General features: G+C 43.5%; 1 protein-coding gene across 2 annotated transcripts in view; it reads left to right on the top strand.

The window, feature by feature from the left end:
• LOC129813990 (tensin-3-like) overlaps positions 1 to 20190 on the top strand; it is a 77870-nt gene extending 57680 nt beyond the window's left edge. For both annotated transcript variants that reach the window (XM_055866687.1, XM_055866686.1), the window contains exons 18-26: positions 545 to 1140; positions 1376 to 1462; positions 1679 to 1810; positions 14833 to 14928; positions 15168 to 15245; positions 15991 to 16071; positions 16314 to 16497; positions 16803 to 16871; positions 17006 to 20190. In XM_055866687.1, coding sequence (XP_055722662.1) covers positions 545 to 1140; positions 1376 to 1462; positions 1679 to 1810; positions 14833 to 14928; positions 15168 to 15245; positions 15991 to 16071; positions 16314 to 16497; positions 16803 to 16871; positions 17006 to 17180 — 1498 coding nt within the window. In that variant the 3' untranslated portion in view covers positions 17181 to 20190. The remainder of the gene's footprint in view (positions 1 to 544; positions 1141 to 1375; positions 1463 to 1678; positions 1811 to 14832; positions 14929 to 15167; positions 15246 to 15990; positions 16072 to 16313; positions 16498 to 16802; positions 16872 to 17005) is intronic.
• The last annotated feature ends 3783 nt before the right edge of the window (positions 20191 to 23973 follow it).

Raw genomic sequence — 23973 nt, 5'->3', positions numbered from 1 at the left:
TCCACCAGAGCTGTTGCTAGATAATTTGATGTTAATTTCTCTACCATAAGCCACCTCCAACGTAATTTTAGAGAATTTGGCAGTACATCCAACCAGCCTCACAACTGCAGACCATGTGTAACCATGCTAGCCCAGGACCTACACATTTGGCTTCTTCCCCTGCGGGATATTCTGAGACCAGCCACCCGGGCAGCTGATGAAACTGAGGAGACCTTCTGTCTGTGATACAGGCCTTTTGTAGGGAAAAACTCATTCTGATTGGCTGGGCCTGGCTCCCAAATGGGTGGGCCTATGGCCTCCCCTGCCCAGTCATGTAAAATCCATAAATTAGGGCCTAATTTATTTATTTAAATTGATTGATTTCCTTATATGAACTGTAACTCAGTAAAATCATTGAAATTGTGGCATGTTGTATTTATATTTTTGTTCAGTATAATTATGGTTATAGGCTACATGTTCTGAAAATACGTTATGGTCGTACAGTTTGATTATAGATGTGTTTTTGATTATCTTCTAATTTTGGTGTTCTTCCTCCTTTCTCCAGCCCCTCCACGGGTCAGCCCTGGCCAGAGGACAGAGCCCTCCTGAGCCGCCACGCCTCCCTCAGCACCTGCCCCACCCCCAGGCACCCCCTTCCCCACTCCATGTCCCTAGACTACGGACACCACTCCCCTCCCATGCATCCCCACCCGGCCCCCAATGCCCACAGCTCCCCACGGGGAAGCCAGCGGAGCCACATGGCCCGCTACGCCCTCACCCACAGCCCCGCACACAGCTTTGATGAGCAGGACGACTCAGGCCTGGGGAGCTACGGCACCGCCGACTGCCCAGTCTCTGCCTCTCCTCTTCTGGGGAACGGAGGCATGGAGAGGGGCATGTTGATGTCTGGCTCCATGGACCAGCAGGGCACCATCCGTACCAAGCAGCACCAGCAGCTCCAGGCCCAGGGGGCCTTGCCTCCGCTGCTGCCTGAGAAGAGGAGGGCGTCAGACGGGGAGCACTCCCTGGGCACGGCCTCCCCAGCCCCCAGCGGGTTTTCCAGCCCACACAGCGGGAGCTCCCTCAGTATCCCCTTCCCCAATGTCCTGCCTGACCTCTCAGCCTCTGCACAGATGCCGGGCACTGCCTTACCTCTGCCAGGTAACCCTCAAGCTAGCGCAGTCAATAGCCAATCACTTATATGAGCCAATGGCTTGGGTTGGTGCAATACTTTAAAGAAGGTAATCAGTACTGTATCCTTTAGGTACTGCCCTGTGAGTGTTCTCTGTCAATTTGGATTTGCCACATGTGGATGTCTTTTAAATGTAGTGTTTGAATTCCTGAGGTCTTTGTGCATTGGCTAACCTCTGGTCTGTTTGTGATACTGTATTTTCAGATGTCCTGGCCATCAAGCAGGTGACTGTAAAATTTGTGCAAGACACATCGAAATTCTGGTACAAGCCTGATATCTCCAGGGACCAAGGTAAAAACATGAAGAAATACTTGTCTTGTCTACCAACTGTATTTTGTCTGCTGAATTTCCATGATGCTCTTCAACATGTTGAAAGTGATTTTGTCCAGTTTTAGCAGAGTTTCCGATTTGCACAATAATCCATGACACCATCGTTAAAATATCTTCCTCCTTTCCTCCTTTACTCCTTTACTCTGTACTCCTCTTCTCCTCCTCTCCTCCTCTCAGCTATCTCAGTCCTGAAGGACAAAGAGCCTGGTTGTTTCATTGTACGCGACAGCCACTCCTTCAGAGGTGCTTATGGGCTGGCCATGAAAGTGGCCACACCCCCTCCCTCAGTCCTGCAGCAGACCAAGAGAGGTAGGCATTGGCTGAAATATATAAATGGGCGGAGCTTTGGTTCGACTCAAAGCGGTTCCTGTTTGATGTAGGAAATGGGAGTAGGATGATGATTGACGAAGCACATATATGCTGACCTAAGTCCGTTTTGTGTTCACCCATGGTCATTGTTAGAATCGTTGGAGGATAAGCTGATCCTAGATCTGTGCCTACAGGCAGGTTCCACCCTATTTCCAGAACCTTTCTGCCCCAGTAGAACAGGGGTATCATGGAATGAGCCAACTGAGAGGCAGCATCCTGGGAATCTAACAATAACAATCACCATAAAAGCCTCTACTATTACACCCCTATGACCTTACTTCCATGGAGGGAACATGATAGTCACCTCTCTGTCCCCTCTCTCTACATCTCCTAGCTTTGGGTCTCTCTTCTGGGCAGTATCATGATAGAGCCAAGCAGCCCTTCTCTTCGCCAACTAGTCTTAGATGTGGCGGCTAGTGTTTCAAGACAAACAATAGACATGCTGTCTTTATAAACCTGCACAGATTTCAGGACTTTCTCCAGAGATACTTTTTGCCTTACTTTACTTGACATATGCCGGCTGAAAAAAAACAGCATACACCAGCATAGGCTGGTGACCAGCCTCCATTGTGTTTTCATTGGTTACCAGATTTTGTTGTGTTTTGGCGGGTGACCAGTCTTCACTGTGTTTTTGCTGGTAACCAGACTTTGCTGTGTTTTTTCTGGTGACCAGCATTTTCAGTTTTTTTGCTAGTGACCAGCCTTCGCTGTGTTTTGGACACATAAGCTGGTCACCAGCCTACCAGCATATGCTGGTCACCTGCAAAACCAGCATCAAGTCACATTATGCTGTCTTGCAAAGTGATGTCTAATTCCTATTGAAATCGAGCCTGACTGGGGATATCCAAAAATGTGAACTTATATTTACCCACAATCTGCAATCAAAATGACTGCCAGGGTTACCATTTCAGTAAAAGGTGCATTAGGTCCAACTAACAGATTGGATTAGTTTAGAAATTGTACTCTATTTATCTTTGTGTAGCACGAAAGTTGAAATAAATACAATTGTGTAAATGTCTAGTAGTTATGTCTAGATTTGTTTTAAAGCCCTGGATAGGCCACATACGCTATAAACACGGTCCCTGTAAGACCACAATTGCTTTGCAGCATGTTCAGGATATCTTTAAAAAGTGAGTCAGTATACCATTTGAATAAACTAGATATCCTAAATAGTGTTGTGTTTGCATTTTCTCAAAGTCAGCCAGCCAAGAGTAGGCTTACCTATAGGTGAGTATGGGTGACAGTGACTGATCAATTGTTTAATTCAAGAGAGGTTTTATCCGAACAAGGGTTCAACATCATTCCTGAAGTCAAATATATCTCCAGGTCTACACAATATGTGCAGGGTAATGTTCATGAATGTGTTGTAGCATTAACCAACCCTAACACCGAACATTACCATAACCACATGTTTTCAATAAAAGACACATGAAACTGGTTATGCTATTGAAGAATCCACATTGAACAGGCCAATATACTAATGTCTAACTTTATAAACGTGTTCTTAAGTTATTCACTATTTTGTTTATATCGCTTATGAGACTGGACATGGAATGGAAAGTAGTCGACAGAAGAATCCTCGACTTGCGCGAGCTAGGCAAATTAGAAAAACAAGATACCCAACTTTGACTCAAAATGCAATTAGGCTTCTTCCTGTAACTTAGAACATGACACTTTTCCATTGACTTCTGCAAGAATCTTCTTTGCGCACACGCAAATTACAGGAAGTAATGTAATCGTTTGTTGAGTCTCTTGGTAGATTACCGTCTCTGATTCAAGTTTCTCCAGTGATAAAGTTGTACATTTTCTGTGACAAAAGGAAATGAGAGGATTTCATATTATACATGTCAGACACATAGTGTTCTATAATATACTTCAATCTGAACGTTTTGTTCACATAATGTGCCTTATGTTACCGCTCCATTCTTTTCTCAAAATGTTTTATTTCATTTTTTTCATTTTTTTCATTGAATATCCAAAACGTACAATTAGCTTGCAGTGAAGCCGCTCAACAACTACACCACACCAGTCAGACAACAGACTCCCATTCAGTGCGACACACAGAAGCATCCAGGGTCAACGCCCTTCTCAAGGGCACGTCGACAGATCTCCCACAAGGACAAAAAAAAACGGGGACGCAAACCCTCCAGGATCCCCCCACAGTTCCCCATAGCTGTCCCTCAACCATCCGAGACCCCTCCCACAGTCACGCCCCTAAGAAACAAACAAGAAAATATCTATTTTGTATTCCATTCCCCACCCCCAAGAACCCCCCCCATACCCCCCCCCCCGCAATGCACCAACAACTAAGAAAATCAACTCATGAGAAAAAAGAAAAAGACAAAAGAAAACAGAAAACAACAATGCAAAAAAAACAAGGGACATCAAGGACAACTAAAATCATAACAGCAAGGCCAACTTTATATGTTTGAGTGCATGTCTGGCACTATTTACATATCTGTGTGTCCTTGTATGTGTGTATTTGAATGAGAGTGTGTGTATATGCATGTGTACGTACACGCTTCCTAATCCTAATCCTTTTCTTTAGGCTAATATACACAGGCTACAATAGTGTTTTATGAAATGTTACTAACATTATAGAAATAACTACACATTCTAGCTATACCAATAACACCAATAATCAATGCAAATATCCAATGTTGCTACTTGCAAGTAATATCCAGCAGCAGTAAGGCCGAGTGCGTCTTCTACTAAAACAAGTCCACGTGCTGAACAGCAACTAGCCATGTTGGAGTCCATTTCAGTGGGGGATGGGCAGTGCGGGCAATGTACAGTGCATTCGGAAAGTACTCAGACCCCTTCACCTTTTCCACATTTTGTTACGTTACAGCCTTATTCTAAAATGAATTAAATTACCTTTTCCCTCATCAATCTACACACGATACCCCATAATGATAAAACGAAACAGGTTTTTGAAATTTTTGCAAACGTATTTAAAATAAAAAACATAAATACCTTATTCAGACCCTTTGCTATGAGCCTCAAAATTGAGCTCAGGTGAATCCTGATTCCATTGATCATCCTTGAGATGTTTCTACAACTTTATTGGAGTCCACCTGTGGTAAATTCAATTGATTGGACATGATTTGAAAAGGTACACAACTGTCTATATAAGATCCAACAGTTGACAATGCATGTCAGCAAAAACCAAGCCATTAGGTCAAAGGAATTGTCCGTAGATTGTCCACAGATCTGCGAAAGGATAGCAAAAAAGTTCTGCAGCAATGGAGGTCCAAAAGAACACAGTGGCTTCCATCATTCTTAAATGGAAGAAGTTTGGTTGCAACAAGACTCTTCTAGAGCTGGTCATCCGGCCAAACTGAACAATCGGGGGAGAAGGGCCTTGGTCAGGGAGGTGACTAAGAACCCGATGGTCACTCTGACAGAGCTCCAGAGTTCCCCTATGGAGACGGGAGAACCTTCCAGAAGGACAACCATCTCTGCAGCACTCCATCAATCAGGTCTTTATGGTAGAGTGAACAGATGGAAGCCACTCCTCAATAAAAGGCACATGACAGCCCACTTGGAGTTTGACAAAAGAGCACCTAAAGACTTTTGGACCATGAGAAACAAGATTCTCTGGTCTGATGAAATCACAATTGAACTCCTCGGCCTGAATGCCAAGCATCACGTCTGGAGGAAACCTGGCACCATCCCTACGGTGAAGCATGGGGGTAGCAGCATCATGCTGTGGGGATGTTTTTCCGCGACAGGGACTGGGAGGCTAGTCAGGATCGAGGGGAAGATGAACGGAGCAAAGTACAGAGAGCTCGTTGATGAGAAGCTGCTCCCGAGCGCTCAGGACCTCAGACTGGGGCGAAGGTTCACCTTCCAACAGGACAATGACCCTAAGCACACAGCCAAGACAACGCAGGAGTGGCATTGGGACGAGTCTCTGAATGTCCTTGAGTGGCCCAGCCTGAGCCCGGACTTGAACTCGATCTAACATCTCTGGAGAGACCTGAAAATAGCTGTGCAGCGACATTCCCCATCCAACCTGACAGAACTTGAGAGGATATGCAGAGAAGAATTGGAGAAACTCCCCAAATACAGGTGTGTCAAGCTTGTAGCGCCATACCCAAGACTCGAGGCTGTAATAGCTGCCAAAGGTGCTTCAACAAAGTACTGATTAAATGGTCTGAATACTTACAGTATGTAAATGTAATATGACATTTTTTTATTTACATTTTTTTGCAAATAATTCTAAAAACATGTATTTGCTTTGTAATTATGTAGTATTGTGTGTAGATTGATGAGGGAAAACACAATTTAATCAATTTTAGAATAAGGCTGTAATTTAACAAAATATGGAAATTAGTCAAGCGGTCTGAATACTTTCCAAATGCACTGTATATGTGACTCAAATACTATCAGGATAGATTGAAGGTGATGCTGTTGAATCATAAAGACCTATCCAATTGTTTACCAGATCGACAAAAAAGTTCAGTCCACTGGTAGATCACGTGTGCCTTGCATGCAAGCCGCGCACGAACAATGTGTTGTCCAACCTCCTGGGACAATGGTTTTTTTTGTAGTTTAACTTTTTGTTTTTTTGCCATGGGGGAGAAAGAAGAATTTGCAGTTTTATAGCTAATCTCATGCTATTTACACATTTTACCATGAGGCTGAGAAAATGTTGCAGTTTTAAAGCAAATTTCCTGTAATAAAAAAAACAACATTTAATGTTTCCGGTAGAACAGGAAAATTATGAGACAAGATTAAGATGCCTGGTTTCAGGATCAGTTATCTTAATAGAATGTAATAAACATATTTTTTCCCAAAAGAATAAAGGGTCAATTATCTGGTTCATAACAATGCTTGGTTGAAAAATATACATTCACATACTTTCATATCCTATGTTCAGTCTCTTTAACAGTACATATACAGAGCCTTCAGAAAGTATTCACACCCCTTTACTTTTTCCACATTTTGTTGCGTTACAGCCTGAATTTAAGATGGATTACATTGAGATTGCTTTTGGTCACTGGGCTACACACAATACCCTATAATGTCAAAGTAGAATAATGTAAATATGTATATTTTTCAACATTTTTACAAATTAAATAAAAATGAAAAGCTAAAATATCTTGAGTCAATAACCTGTACTGCTCTGGCGTTCCCCCAGCGGAACTCCTCCCACATTCCACTGAAAAGGCAGAGTGCGAAATTCAAAATATATTTTTTAGAAATATTTAACTTTCACACATTAACAAGTCCAATACAGCAAATGAAAGGTACACATCTTGTGAATCCAGCCAACATGTCCGATTTTTTAAATGTTTTACAGCGAAAACAGCACGTATATTTATGTTAGCTCACCACCAAATACAAAAAAGGACAGACATTTTTCACAGCACAGGTAGCATGCACAAAGCCAACCTAACTAACCAAGAACCAACCAAACTAACCAACAAACAACTTCATCAGATGACAGTCTTATAACATGTTATTCAATAAATCGATGTTTTGTTCGAAAAATGTGCATATTTCAGGTATAAATCATAGTTTATATTGCAGCTACAATCAGAAATTGCACCGAAAGCAGCCAGAATAATTACAGACACCAACGTCAAATACCTAAATACTCATCATAAAACATTTCTGAAAAATACATAGTGTACAGCAAATGAAAGACAGGCATCTTGTGATTCCAGACAATATTTCTGATTTCTTAAGTGTTTTACAGCGAAAACACAATATAGCGTTATATTAGCTTACCACAATAGCCAGAAACACAAGCCATTTCCCAGCAGCAAAAGTTAGCGATCGTAACAAACCAGCAAAAGATATATAATTTTTGACTAACCTTGATATGCGTCATCAGATGACAGTCCTATAACATCAGGTTATACATACACTTATGTTTCGTTCGAAAATGTGCATATTTAGAGCTGAAATCAGTGGTTATACATTGTGCTAACGTAGCTACTTTTTCCCACAACGTCCGGATATTTTTCTGACACTTTTTCTGACACACATATTCTGACCAAATAGCTATTCATAAACATAACTAAAAAATACATGTTGTATAGGAAATGATAGATACACTAGTTCTTAATGCAATCGCCGTGTTAGAATTCTAAAAATAACTTCATTACGACATAAGGCTTATGTTATGGCGAGAGAGTACCCAAAACCTGGGCGCAAAACTAATAGTACACAGTTTGACAGATATATGAAATAGCATCATAAAATGGGTCCTGCTTTGTTGAGCTTCGATCAGAATGTTGTACAAGAGGTCCTTTGTCAAGAACAATCGTTGTTTGGATTTAGAACGTCCTTTTTCCCTCTTGAATTAGCAAGCGCACTAGCCAAGTGGCGCGAATCTCTCCTTCCTGAACAAAGGCACACAACGCAACACGCCTAACGTCCCGAATAAATTTCAATAGTCTAATAAAACTATATTGAAAAAACATACTTTACGATGATATTGTCACATGTATCAAATAAAATCAAAGCCGGAGATAGTAGTCGCCTATAACGAAAGCTTTTCAGAAGGCAATTCCAGGTCCAACCTCGCGCTTTCCAGAAAACAGGAAATGGGTGACACGTCATTCCAAGAGGATTTATTCCATCTCAGACCAAGATAAACACTCCATTTCTTCTCTCACTGCCTCTTGACATCTAGGGGAAGGTGTATGACGTGCATGTATACTAATACGTATCATGCCCATTTATAGGCAGGACCTAGAACAGAGCCTCGATTTTTGTTTGCAATTACAGAGATTATTAAGAGATTATTAAACAATTATGTTTGCAATTACAGAGATAATACGTTTCCTGTAGTTCTTGACCAGGTTTGCACACACTGCAGGAGGGATTTTGGCCCACTCCTCCATACAGACCTTCTCCAGATCCTTCAGGTTTCGGGGCTGTCGCTGGGCAATACGGACTTTCAGCTCTCTCCAAAGATTTTCTATTGCGTTCAGGTCTGGAGACTGGCTAGGCCACTCCAGGATCTTGAGATGCTTCTTCCGGAGCCAGTCCTTAGTTGCCGTGGCTGTGTGTTTCGGGTCGTTGTTATGCTGGAAGACCCAGCCACGACCCATCTTCAATGCTCTTACTGAGGGAAGGAGGTTGTTGGCCAAGATCTCGCGATACATGGCCCCATCCATCCTCCCCTCAATACGGTGCAGTCGTCCTGTCCCCTTTGCAGAAAAGCATCGCCAAAGAATGATATTTACACCTCCATGCTTCACGGTTGGGATGGTGTTCTTGGGGTTGTACTCATCCTTCTTCTTCCTACAAACATGGCGAGTGGAGTTTAGACCAAAAAGCTCTACTTTTGTCTCATCAGACCACATGACCTTCTCCCATTCCTCCTCTGGATCATCCAGATGGTCATTGGCAAACTTCAGAAGACGGGCCTGGACATGCGCTGGATTGAGCAGGGGGACCTTGCGTGAGCTGCAGGATTTTAATCCATGACGGCGTAGTGTGTTACTAATGGTTTTCTTTCAGACTGTGGTCCCAGCTCTCTTCAGGTCATTGACCAGGCACTGCCGTGTAGTTCTGGGCTGATCCCTCACCTTCCTCATGATCATTGATGCCCCACGAGGTGAGATCTTGCATGGAGCCCCACACCGAGGGTGATTGACCGTCATCTTCAACTTCTTCCATTTTCTAATAATTGCGCCAACAGTTGTTGCCTTCTCACCAAGCTGCTTGCCTATTGTCCTGTAGCCCATCCCAGCCTTGTGCAGGTCTACAATTTTATCCCTGATGTCCTTACATAGCTCTCTGGTCTTGGCCATTGTGGAGAGGTTGGAGTCTGTTTGATTGAGTGTGTTGACAGGGGTCTTTTATACAGGTAACGAGTTCAAACAGATGCAGTTAATACAGGTAATGAGTGGAGAACAGGAGGGCTTCTTAAAGAAAAACTAACAGGTCTGTGAGAGCCGGAATTCTTACTGGTTGGTAGGTGATCAAATACTTATGTCATGCAATAAAATGCTAATTAATTACTTAAAAATCATACAATGTGATTTTCCGGATTTTTGTTTTAGATTCCGTCTCTCACCGTTGAAGTGTACCTATGATAAAAATTACAGACCTCTACATGCTTTGTAAGTAGGAAAACCTGCAAAATTGGCAGTGTATCAAATACTTGTTCTCCCCACTGTAGGTAGCCATTTTCCCACCTGTGTTTGTGGGATATTGTTTTGAGTGAGTGCATGTAGCACTACGGTACTTCCCGGTCGTTGTTTGTTTCTTGGTTTGTTTAAGTTTCACTAAAATAAAGATGTGGAACTCCAATCACGCTGGGCCTGGGTCCCTCTCTCCTCACGACCATGACAGAATATCCCACCAAGCAAGGACCAAGCAGTGTGTGACGGAGGTAAAGGAGTTTTGGACCTGGGAAGAAATTATGGGAGGTTGTGAGACTCTTCCTTGGAAGGAGACACCGAGGAAGGTGGATGGACAACAACGACGCCGGGGACCGCATCCACAGAAACCCCACGTTTTTTTTTTTGGGGGGGGGGGGGGGGGGGGGGGCACGAGGGGTGGCTGGTGGAGCAGCGGAGAGTGGAAGAGTGGGTCATCAGTCCGGTGCCATCTGTGCCAGCTCCCCGTACTCACCCTGAAGAGCCAAAGACCGTCAGGGAGGCGATGGAGAAGTTGGGAGAGAGATAGAGATGAGAGAAATGTTATGTAGGTGTGTTCTGCACGGCATCCGACCTAAAGAGCCTGTAAGCAGTCTGGTGAGTCCTGTGGCAGCTCTCTGCACCCTTCCTGAAGTGTGTGTCACCAGTCCGGTGCCACCTGTGCCGGCTCCACGCACCAGAACGCCAGTGCGCCTCCCCAGTCCGGTTCATCCTGTGCCAGCTCCCCGCACTCACCCTGAAGTACGTGTCACCTGTCCGGTGTCACCTGTGCCAGCTTCACGCACCAGGCCTCCAGTGCGCCTCCCCAGTCCGGAACGTCCTGTGCCAGCTCCACGCACTCACCCTGAAGTACGTGTCACCAGTCCGGTGCCACCTGTGCCGGCTCCACGCACCAGGCCTCCAGTGCGCCTCCCTAGTCCGGTACGTCCTGTGCCAGCTCCCCGCACTCGTCCTTAAGTGCGCCTCCCCAGTCCGGTGCCACCTGTGCCGGCTCCACGCACCAGGCCGCCAGTGCGCCTCCCCAGTCCGGTACTTCCTGTGCCAGCTCCCCGCACTCGCCTTGAAGTGCGTGTCACCAGTCCGGTGCCACCTGTGCCGGCTCCACGCACCAGGCCTCCAGTGCGTCTCCCCAGCCCGGTACGTCCGGTGCCAGGTCCCCGCACCCGGCCTCCAGTGCTCCTCAACAGTCCCGCTCCAGGGCAGGAGCTTTCCTCTGCAAAGGTGTCCAGTCCAGGCACGGTGTCCTGTCCAGCTCCAGGGTAGAAGCCTTCCTCTGCGCCGGTGTCCAGTCCAGCTCCAAAGCCGGAGCCTTCCTCTGCGCCGATGCCCAGTAGGGGTACAGTGTCCAGTCCCGCTCCAGGGCAGGAGCCTTCCTCTGCGCCTGTGTCCAGTCCAGGCACGGTGTCCAGTCCAGCTCCAAGGCCGGAGCCTTCCTCTGTGCCGGTGCCCAGTCCGGGCACGGTGTCCAGTCCCACTCCATGGCAGGAGCCTTCCTCTGCGCCGGTGCCCAGTCCATGCACGGTGCCCAGTCCCGCTCCAAGACAGGAGCCTTCCTCTGCGCCGGTGCCCAGTCCAGGCACGGTGTCCAGTCCCGCTCCATGGCAGGAGCCTTCCTCTGCGCCGGTGCCCAGTCCAGGCATGGTGTCCAGCCCCGCTCCATGGCAGGAGTCTTCCTCTGCACCGATGCCCGGTCCGGGCGGGTGTCCAGTCCCGCTCCAAGGCCGGAGCTATCCTCTGCGCCGGTGCCCAGTCCAGGCATGGCAACCAACCCAGCTCCATGGCCGCACCGCCCACGGAGCTGCCGCCGACACTAGTCACCCCCCTACCCCTCCCCATTTGCAGCTGGTATTCGTTGCTTCTAATTGGTGATCATATTTAGGTAGCCATTTTCCCACCTGTGTTTGTGGGATATTGTTTTGAGTGAGTGCATGTAGCACTTCGTTACTTCCCGGTCGTTGTTTGTTTCTTGGTTTGTTTAAGTTTCACTAAAATAAAGATGTGGAACTCCAATCACGCTGCGCCTTGGTCCGTCTCTCCTCACGACCGTGACAACAACGTTTTATGTTTGGGACAAATCCAGTACATCACATTACTGAGTACCAATCTCCATATTTTAAAGCATAGTGGTAGCTGCATCATGTTATGGGTATGCTTGTAATCGTTAAGGACTGGGGAGTTTTTCAGCACAGTTAATGTTTTAAAAAGAACATTGAAATACAGCCACAATTCAATTCAGAAATAGCCTGTCATGCAATATGTTGCTTTGTTCATGGCATGCAGCTCTTCCTGGAACTAATGTCTTTTTTTTATGGCCGATGCCATTTCAAATCAAATCAAATTGCATTTGTCACATGCGCCGAATACAACAGGTGTAGACCTTTTCGTGAAATGCTTACTTACAGGCCCTTAACCAATAATGCAGTTAAAGAAATAGAGTTAAGAAAATAGTTCCTAAATAAACTAAAGTAAAAAAATGTAATCTAATCAGAAAGTAACACAAGAAAATGACATAACAATAACGAGGCTATATACAGGGTATACCGGTACCGAGTCAATGTGCGGGGATACAGGTTAGTCAAGGTAATTTGTAAAGTGACTATGCATAGATAATTAACAGCGAATATCAGTGGTGTAAAAACAATGCAAATAGTCCGGGTGGCCATTTGATTCGTTGTTCAGCAGTCTAATGGATTGGGGGTAGAAGCTGTTAAGGAGCCTTTTGGTGCTAGACTTGGTGCTAGACTTGGTGCTCATGTACTTCTTGCCGTGCGGTGACAGAGAGAACAAACAGTCTATGACTTGGGTGACTGGAGTCTTTGGCAATTTTTTGGGAATTCCTCTGACACCGCCTAGTATATAGGTCCTGGATGGCAGGAAGCTTGGCCCCAGGGATGTAGCGCCTTACGGTCAGATGCCGAGCAGTTGCCATACTATGATACTTATTTGGTGATGTGGACACCAAGGAACTTGAAACTCTCGACCCGCTCCACTTCAGCCACTTCGATGTTAATGGGGGCCTGTCCGGCCCTCCTTTTCCTATAGTCCACGATCAGCATTGAGGGAGAGGTTGTTGTCCTGGCACCACACTACCAGGTCTCTGACCTCCTCCCTATAGGCTGTCTCATCACTGTCGGTGATCAGGCCTACCACTATCGTGTAGTCAGCAAGCTTAATGATAGTGTTGGAGTCCTGCTTGGCCACGCAGTCGTGGGTGAACAGGGAGTTCAGGAGGGCACTAAGCACACACCCCTGAGGGGCCCCGGTGTTGAGGATCAGCGTGTGTTGTCAGATGTGTTGTTGTCTACCCTTACCACCTGGGGGTGGCCCGTCAGGAAGTCCAGGATCAAGTTGCAGAGGGAGGTGTTAAGTCCCAGGATCCTTAGCTTAGTGATGAGATTTGTGAGTGCTATGGTGTTGAACGCTGAGTTGTAGTCAATGAACAGCATTCTCACATAGGTGTTCCTTTTGTCCAAGTGGTAAAGGGCAGTGTGGAGTGTGATTGAGATTGCGTCATCTGTGGATCTGTTGGGGCGGTATGTGAATCTGGCTATATTTCAATTGAAAACAAACATAAGGGACTTCTAAAGAAAAGACAAATCATTATGATAATCTGAAGTCATATTCAGACATATTTCTAGGAATAGGCCTACAGAACACTAAGCTTGATATTTTTTACCCCAAACTTCTACCCTAACTAGGGCTGTGACGTTCATGGAATTTTGGATGATTGTTATTGGTCATCTTGGTCAGCCAAATGACCACGGTCAACGTTATAATTGTTTGAATAGAAAAAAAAAGGGTTATCTTTTAATCGTTTTTTTAAAAGCTCTTCTCCTCCGATCCTGCTGCTGCAGGGAGGGGGGCGTTTCCTAGGCAACCAAAGACTTGTTTGCTACAACACCTTGCTTGTTTCAGCAAGGAGCAACAAAGTTGAATCACATTGTTAAGAGTTCATGTTACCGCTGAAACGGACTCAACCGCACGAATGCCCGGCCGTCACATCTTCAGTCAGCTGTTCATTCCAAACAAATTTACACTTATGACGGTTATTTTATTTTCATGAATGTCTTCATCCAGAATCGTTTATTACATAATTATACGGTAATTGTGCCAGCCCTAACACTAACCCAAAGGAACATGATCAACTAATGTGAACACTCCTGGAATGTGTTTGTGTTGCTCTCTGGGAAAGAGTGCAGGCCGTAATTTCCAAATCGAGTGTGCATCAATCTTACATGTAGAATCGAGTGAAAGTGTTGTCAGTCAGACATCTACAGCGGGTGGTCCCTAAAACACAGCACGCTGAACGACACTGGTGCCCCTATGCCCAGCCCAGAGCACAACCCACTGAGCCCTGACCCCTTTCTCCTTTTGTTCTGGTGTCGCTCGCCCCCTAAGCTTGCAGAAGGCTAGCACCTATAGTAACATTATGACGCAGTCCCTCTCCACACCTTCAGCTTTACTTTGTGACTCCGTAAGAGATTGAATCCCGAGCCGACTCCAGATGAAGGATTTTCTCAGGTCCCTTTGTACTGGAGGACATTCCTCAGGTCCTCATGCCCCTCGGACACGCTGTTGTTAAATCATAATAACACTTATCTCAGCAATGATTGGATAAGATTTATGTAACTCTTAGAATTCAGGAATAGGAGTTAACAGGGGTAATAGAACTTAGACACCGGTAACACAAACCCTAACCCTCATTACAGCCAACAGGTATAGTGCATTGTTACGGGTTATACACATGTTATGAGCATTTATTAAACTACTGTGTATCATAACGTTCTCTCTCTCTCTCTCTCTCTCTCTCTCTCGCTGTCTCTCTCTTTCTGATAGGAGGAGATCTGTCCAATGAGCTGGTCCGTCACTTCCTGATTGAATGTTCACAGAAAGGAGTTCGGTTGAAGGGCTGTCCCAATGAACCCTACTTTGGTGAGTGTCTCTTCTCTAGCACACTTAACATACTCGATTGAGGACAGTGGTAAAACAGTGGGGACCTCTGCTGGTTACTCTGTGTAACCAGCTACATAATTTGACATGTTTCAGAGTTCCCTCTACTGGATAATCAACACAACTGCGCTTCAGACCTTCAGACCTTATGTTGAAAGCTCATCACAACTCTAAATTGCTATGATGTTTATAGTGTGTTTTCTATTGTTTTTGTTTTCCAGGAAGTTTAACAGCGTTGGTGTGCCAGCACTCAATTACTCCCCTGGCCCTGCCCTGCAAACTCATCATACCTGACAGAGGTGAGAAGCTACATCTTAGTATCATCAACAGAACAGATTTTACATTCACACAGAGAGTGTTGTATATGACAAAACATATTGTGTCCCGTGGAAAAGCGAGAGAAATTAACACTACTCTCTCTTCTCTCTGTGCAACTAAATGTGACAGGGCTATAAATTGCAGTGCAGTTTAGAATGATATATATATATACAGTCAAAAGTTTGGACACACCTACTCATTCAAGGGTTTTTATAAATTGTTTACTATTTTATACATTGTAGAATTATAGTGAAGACATCAAAACTATGAAATAACACATATGGAATCATGTAGTAACCAAAAGAGTGTTAAAAAAATCAAAATATATGTTATATTTGAGATTCTTCAAAGTAGCCACCCTTTGCCTTGATGACAGCTTTCAAAATAAAATATATTTTGATTTGTTTAACACTTTTTTGGTTACTACGTGATTCCATATGTGTTATTTCATAGTTTTGATGTCTTCACTATTATTCTACAATGTAGAAGAATGTGTGTCTAAACTTTTGACTGGTACCGTAAATTATGTGATTTATTAGCCTGTGCATGCAACTCTTGTCAACTTAGATGAATTGCCTCTACATGGTAGCTATAAACCCACGTCATCAGTGGCAGGGCCAGTAGAGAGATTAATTCAGTGATATATCAATGCCTCCTTTATCCCTCCTTTATCACTTTCTTCATTACATTGTATAGAAAATATTTTTTGCCCCCCAATGTCCATAGATCCTCTTGAAGACATGGTGGAGAATACTACTACACAATCTATCACCAACTCTGCTGCTGAGCTGCTCAAACAAGGAGCAGGTAGGGCTTAAATCCTTTTACTAACCACAAATCATCATTACGCACATGTTTATACAGGTGCATGACTATTAGATGAATCAATGGGGATTATATTAAAGGCTCATAATGAAGTATTGGGCAACAACAACAGCAGCCTCGGTTCCTTAGTGATTGTGTAGATAACATGTATTTGGTCTTGCAGTGTGTACTGTGTGGTTCCTGTGTGTGTTTCATCAGTGAGTAACATGTATGTTTCTCTGCAGCATGTAACGTGTGGTTCCTGGGCTCGGTGGAGATGGAGTCTCTGACGGGGTACCAGGCTGTGCAGAAGGCCACCAGTGTGACGCTGGGCTCAGACCCTCTGGGTTCAGACCCTCTGCCCACCTCCACCGTGGTCCACTTCAAAGTCTCCTCACAGGGTATCACCCTCACCGACAACCAGAGGAAGTGAGTCATGGAGAATATACAGACAGAAAGAAGAACACAAACACACACATAATATGTATGGTCACATTAGGAATGCATATAAAGCTAATATAAAATGATACATATGGGTTAACAACAATACTTATGAAAGGGATTGGAAACCCATTAGCAAAATATTTAACAAAACTCACTGGAGACTAGCAAAACAGAATCAACAATTGTTCTGGTTAGCATTTATGTGCGTTGATAAAGTAGTGTCAAAAGTAAAGTAGTATACAGTAATAATATGCATTTCTCTTTTTCCCTCCTCCCCCTCTTCTTTCCAGGTTATTCTTCAGAAGGCATTATGCAGTGAACACTGTCATCTTCTGTGCATTGGATCCTCAAGATCGGAAGTGAGTAAAGATGACAGAATAAACATAATTTGAAATAAGAGTACGGTGGGGCTAATATCATCACTTTATACTGTTTGTATGACACCTTGCTGACCGTATGTTCTTCTTGTGTTCTTTCCCCCAACCATTCTTAGGTGCAAAAAAGATGGCTGCACTTCAGCAAAGATCTTTGGCTTTGTGGCGAGGAAGACGGGCAGTGGGCAGGACAATGTGTGCCACCTGTTTGCCGAGCACGACCCCGAGCAGCCCGCCAGCGCCATTGTCAACTTCGTCTCCAAGGTGATGATTGGCTCCCAGAAGACCAAGTAGACCTGCCACGCTGCTAGCTGATTGGCTAATGGGGCTGTTTCTAAAACTGGAAACTGTATTGTACAACCCACAACCTGAGGGTTATGACCCAGGACTTATTACGTTGGACTGGAAGGCAGTGGAAAAGAGTTCCACCCACAGAACTAGAATGAGTTCTGTGAGTCTCTATTTCTATGTTTCCACCACCTAAGAATGGGATACAACAAACAATGGATAACTGGACTTTGGATAGATTTCTCTTGATAACGAGCATGCAACTCCACCACCGATCCAAGTAAACTCCTAGTCACAGCACAGAGGGAGCTGTGGACCATCAGCAGGACAGGGGACTCAATCAAATATTTCTTGAGTCGAATGAAAACTCAAAACTTCCTTTGACTTCATTTTCTAATAGACTCTCCTAATGATGAGCATTAAGGGTGTGTATGCAGGGAAACATAGAATACAACAGGTATATTATAACGTGTATTTCATTTTCATTTATTGTTATAGAACTAATACAGGTGTTTGCATTTCTGTGGGGTTTACAGTTTTATGTATCCCAGCTCTTTACAAGTTAGTTAAATATTCCTATTCTCAACATGCTCTGTATGGTGTGATACTATACTAAAGTTAGTTACATATTCCTATTCTCAACATGCTCTGTATGGTGTGATACTATACTAAAGTTAGTTACATATTCCTATTCTCAACATGCTCTGTATGGTGTGATACTATACTAAAGTTAGTTACATATTCCTATTCTCAACATGCTCTGTATGGTGTGATACTATGCTCAAGGGGACCCTAGAAGCCTGGCATGTAAGGGTTTGTCGTGTCTAATATTTAACCAAAATGAAAGAAACAATATAAATAAAGCATTACTCAAGCTATTAAAAAGGGTAATGAAAAATACTTAATGAAAAACTTAATGAAAAACCTTTTTTTGTAAATGCATCAAATACTATTTTAAAAGTAATATCTATTGACTTCAAACATCCCTGAACTCATGTTTTACTATCCCATTTCCCTTGAACTTTGATGTTGCTAACTCTGGAAACGTATGTGAGTTTAACCACTATCAAAACTAAAATACACACAAATGCTATGATCTGGATGGGGAGTGTTAGGATGAATTAAACCACAGACCATTATTTTATATGTAAACCCTAATATATTATATGATTAGTTTATCTAATTAGTTCATTACTTGTACTTCAAACTCCTTTATTACTTAATTCAGTAAAAAAACTTTGTCTGGAAGAATGTTTAAACATTGATACATTACTGTTTGTTTTTCCTCTGGCTAGTCTCAAATAATTGTTTTCAATTGTATTTTTGGTGGTATATTATTGCCTCTAACTATATATTGGAATGTCTCATTATTAATATAAATATTTACATATATATACATTAGAGGACATTTGTATTATATATTTCATTTGGAATTCATATATTTCTTTGTGTTGGAACAATAGGTGATTATTGAGCTAAATGGAAAAGTGCAAATGTATTAACATTCCCCACTCAATGCACCGTGTGAGCTCAATCAAGCTCAACTTTTAAAACACATTTTTGTCTAAATTGACTTTCCTGATCACTTATTTCTTTATGTCAAATAATCTGGACAGGGACCATCTAATCCAATACGTTTTTGTTGAAATATTATACAGTCATTGTTTATGTACATTTTCATTGTATTTTTTCATATTTTTCTCATGATGTGCTAGTTATACACTTTATATACAAAAGTATGTGGACACCCCTTCAAATTAGTGGATTCGGCTATTTCAGCCACACCCGTTGCTGACAGGTGTATAAAATCGAGCACACAGCCATGCAATCTCCATAGACAAACATTTACGGTAGAATGGCCTTACTGAAGAGTTCAGTGACATTCAACGTGGCACCGTCATAGTATGCCACCTTTCCAACAAGTCAGTTTGTCAAATTTCTGCCCTACTAGAGCTGCCCCGGTCAACTGTAAGTGCTGTTATAGTGAAGTGGAAACGTCTAGGAGCAACAACAGCTCAGACGTGAAGTGGTAGGCCACACAAGCTCACAGAACAGGTGCTGAGGCACGTAGTGCGTAAAAATCGTCTGTCCTCGGTTGCAACACTCACTACCGAGTTCCAAACTGCCTCTGGAAGCAACGTCAGCACAAGAACTGTTCGTCGGGAGCTTCATGAAATGGGTTCCATAGCCGAGAACTCGCACACAAGCCTAAGATCACCATGCGCAATGCCAAGCGTCGGCAGGAGTGCAGTAAAGCTTGCCGCCATTGGACACTGGAGCAGTGGAAATGCGTTATCTGGAGTGATGAATCACGCTTCACCATCTGGCAGTCCGACGGACAAATCTGGGTTTGGCGGATGCCAGGAGAATGCTACCTGTCCCAACGTATAGTGGCAACTGTAAAGTTTGGCGGAGGAGGAATAATGGTCTGGGCTGTTTTTTGTTATTTTTTCCCAGTGAAGGGAAATCTTAACTCTACAGCATACAATGACATTGTAGACGATTCTGTGCTTCCACCTTTGTGGCAACAATTTGGGGAAGGTCCTTTCCTGTTTCAGCATGACAATGCCCCCTTGCAAAAAGCGAGGTCCATAAAGAAATGGTTTGTCGAGATTGCGGTGGAAGAACTGGGAGCCAGACCTAATCGCCCAACACCAGTGCCCGACCTCACTAATGCTCTTGTGACTGAATGGAAGCAAGTCCCCACAACAATGTTCCAACATCTAGTGGAAAGACTACCCAGAAGAGTGGAGGCTGTTATAGCAGCAAAGGAGGGACCAACTCTATATTAATGCCCATGATTTTGGAATGAGGAGTTCGACGAGCAGATGTCCACATACTTTTGGTCATGTAGTGTATCATCTACAGTCTGTACCTCATAATACCTTTACTATCTCACATTTGGAATAATAATAAAGTGTAATATTGATCCTGCAGCAAGTGACATGAACAGTTCATTTGTATATTAGAATTACATTTTCAATGTTTAATGTAAATAAACAAAAGGGAAAAGTAATGTCATTGGTAGATTTATTTATTCTCAAAAAGTAGAGTGAGAGAGGGTGAGAGAAAGATAAAGAGAGAGAGAGATCTGACTTTCAATTCAGGTACCACAGAATGAGATATTTGTTGAGTTTGGCAGTATGTCTGATTTGTATGTCTGTTGTTCCTCCAGGAATCCAGAAGAGGGTGCTAGTAACACACAAATCCTTAAGAGTCTAAACTGGGGGGAGTGGAGTTCTACTAAGCTAACATATGGAATTGTTTTAAGATGTTCATACCATGTACCATTAGCTATTAGATTTTGAATTTTAGGACCCCTTTAGCTATCAAAAATATATATAAAAAAATTATTTGATGAAACATTGAATTTGATCTTACTGCTATTAGCCTATAGAAACAAACACATTGAACAGATTCATACATGGAAAAACAGATAGTCATAAACAAATCTAAAGATAGTCTGTCTTGAAGTGTCTGTCCTACATCTGAGAGAAATAAGAAAAATCAGAAAACTATACATTTTTTTACACATATTTAACACATTTCTTTAGGCACTAAACTACTTCCATATATACATCCATAAAATGTTTTAACTGGTACAAGTCTTGTGAGGCATGTGTGTGCATCCATAGAGGGGTCATATTAGCGTTTAGCCCAAACTACAAACAGAAGTTGGCAGATCCGTGGTACCGAGTTCAGACGGAGGGTGGGGGGGCGTAGAGCAAAACTCCTCTTTCCATAGAGTGGTCATATTATTTTGGATGCTACAAACGTTTTCGTGAGAAGACCGATTTTCTGAATATCTCATGGTCTGAAAAAACACTGCTATAGCTCGGCCACCTTCCACCAAAGATGCGGAAGGCCGCCATTGGCTGATGCAATGGATTGAGACGCAGAACATGCCCAAAAAACTGATATCTCTTTCTTAAACAGACGGATACTGATGGGGATTTTTTGTATTATGCTAATTAGATTTCCACTTGGGGCACGGACATCGCATCTAGGGGGTATGTCAGCTAACCTGCACAGGAAACACTTCGGAGAAAGGGTAAGAGAGATTGGATCACAAAAATAGAATGCACAGACATACACATGCACAAAAGCAGTATTCAAATAATTATTGATTAGAATATGATCTGTCCTGGATTGTCATATGACTCTGTCCTTCCTGGATTGGCTTGTGCACTCTGTCCTTCCTGGATTGGCTTGTGCACTCTGTCCTTCCTGGATTGGCTTGTGCACTGGAACGATCCTGGATTGTCATATGACTCTGTCCTTCCTGGATTGGCTTGTGCACTGGAACGATCCTGGATTGTCATATGACTCTGTCCTTCCTGGATTGGCTTGTGCACTGGAACGATCCTGGATTGTCTTGTGCACTCACTGTACTGTGTTGGTCCTGGAACTTCTTGTACACTGTATCGATCCTGAATCGTCTTGTGTACTGTGTCGATCCTGAATCGTCTTGTGTACTGTGTCGATCCTGAATCGTCTTGTGTACTGTGTCGATCCTGGATCGTCTTGTGCGCTGTGTCAGTCCTGGATTGTCTTTTGCACTGATGGTCCTGGATCATCAAGACTATCGCTGCAAATCGTGCAAATGTTGATGATGTCACAAGGCAGTTTATTGTCTGATTGGATGATGAACCCTAAAGACAACACAGGAACATGTCATTTGCACTTGGAGAAACCAGGAAGTGTTCCTCTGCTCTCTCTGGGCGGTGCAGGTCTGGACAGGTCTGTCTTTGACTGGCCCGGTGGTGAAACTGAGGTACAAATTGCAGGGTGAGGAGAGTGAAGGAGAGGGGGAAGGTGGGAAGGGAGAGAAACCCCCTACTGTCCTTGGACAGGTGGTGAAAGTGAAGAATTCCTGGGGAGGGGAGGAAGGGAGTGTAGGTGTCTTATTTAGTCTGAGTGGGCCACAGAGAAAAAGGAATTTTGGGAATCCACAGTCCGGAGAAGCAGACAATACTAAAATAATAGAAGGGAATTCTCTGGGGAGGGTAGATGTTTTACGAGAACAGATTGTGAGATTGCAATATTTCAGACAAGTAATAATAGCATCCTCATTTTCAGTTAACAGAGAGACAGAAAGAGAAAGAGACAGAGAGAGAGAGAGATAGCGAGAGAGAGAGAGAGAAAGTCCCACTCATTGTGTGTATTGAGCACATTGTCCATAAGTTTCTATCACAGGGTTCAACGCGTGCACCTTTCATAAGATCTATCCAGTAGTCTCTTGTACAGAATAATATACATCATAATTACAGAATACATTGGAGAGAGAGAGACCTCTCGTTGAATTTCCATGCATATTGTTCATAATATATTGGGTTCAATCAATTCTAGGAAATACTGTAATTTCTCAGAATACACTGGATACTGACCAGGAATTCCTCAACTACCACCACTATTCTGGAACCTCCTACCTTCTGACCCTAAACACAAACCCAATCCCCACTGATGAGTCTCAACCAGGGCAGGGCATAATCGCCGCCATTGTCTTGTGTGTTCTGACCTGCTCAAGCGCCCGTTACAGACACTGATTAGGGCTGTCACACGTACAGTAATAATAAATCCAGCTCTGCCAAACAATTTCACAAGTTTGCACAAGGCTGTTTCTGGGAGGAGCTCTTCAAGTCTGGATTGGTAAGTGGTGGCCCCAGTTCCATAGAACTTTTCCTCCTCCCTGCTCTCCTTCTCCCTCCCTCCATTCACTTGTTGTTTAATTAGGGAGGAGAGGAGGAGGGGATGAAGAGGGAGGGGAGGTCCCCTTTTGGAGGAAGAACAAAGGTAGCGGCGCAGAAATAGAAAGTTCAATTTTGGGATCACTGCACAATGCCATGCACTGTTTGATTTTGGGCCGTCTTTGCCACCCAGCGTCATGTAAATACCTTTTTATGGTTACTGGATGCCATTTACCTTACTCTGCAGGAGCTATAGTATTAGAATTATACATTACCCTAGAGGTTATATAGATGTAAAGCAGTGTACAGATCAAAGGCTTTTACTAATCATATGTAACCAATAACCGTGCAACAAATGTAGGCCTAGATTACATTTGTACCATTACAGAGATGCGATGTAATATTACAGTCATTACGAAAGAACGTTTCATTATTACTTTTCCGACCTGCCAACAGAACAACAAGGCTCAACAGCTCCAACACATAGCAGGGTAGGAAGGAGGGACAGAAGATACTGGGATGGTATCTGATGGATTGTGGGCCTGCTGTTGTGTTACACTTGACTGTGCTAAAAGTGGAGGTGGTGACCAATTTACTGACTGTATGCATGGGGGAGTGTGTTACAGGCCAGACAACAAAGACTTCTAATCACTCCCAGTCTCTCGCTCTAACTCATACTCCACTTCGACAACACTATTTTTGCGTCCCAAATGGCACCCTACTCCATTCATATGGTACTACTTTTGACCAGGCCCCTTAGGAAATATGGTGTATTTGGGACACACATGTATTGACTCGACTGACTGCCCTCGCGGTCACAACTTCGCCAATATTATATAGACCTGCTCAGCCATGACTAGGCTTACATTAGGTGGACACTGCAGGAACAGCAGAGCAGTGCATTGAAGTGTGTCAGAGCTAGTTTGTGTGTGTGCGTGTATGTGCTGCGTGTGTGCGTGCATACAGTGCATTCGGAAAGTATTCAGACTCCTTGACTTTTTCAACATTTTTGTTACGTTACAGCTTTATTCTAAAATGTATTCAATTTATTCTAAAATGTATAAAGTTTTATTCCCCTCATCAATCTAAACAAAATACCCTATAATAACAAA

The sequence above is a fragment of the Salvelinus fontinalis genome, chromosome 17 (assembly GCF_029448725.1).
Source record: "Salvelinus fontinalis isolate EN_2023a chromosome 17, ASM2944872v1, whole genome shotgun sequence".
NCBI lineage: Eukaryota > Metazoa > Chordata > Actinopteri > Salmoniformes > Salmonidae > Salvelinus > Salvelinus fontinalis.
This window is presented reverse-complemented; position numbering and strand designations above follow the sequence as displayed.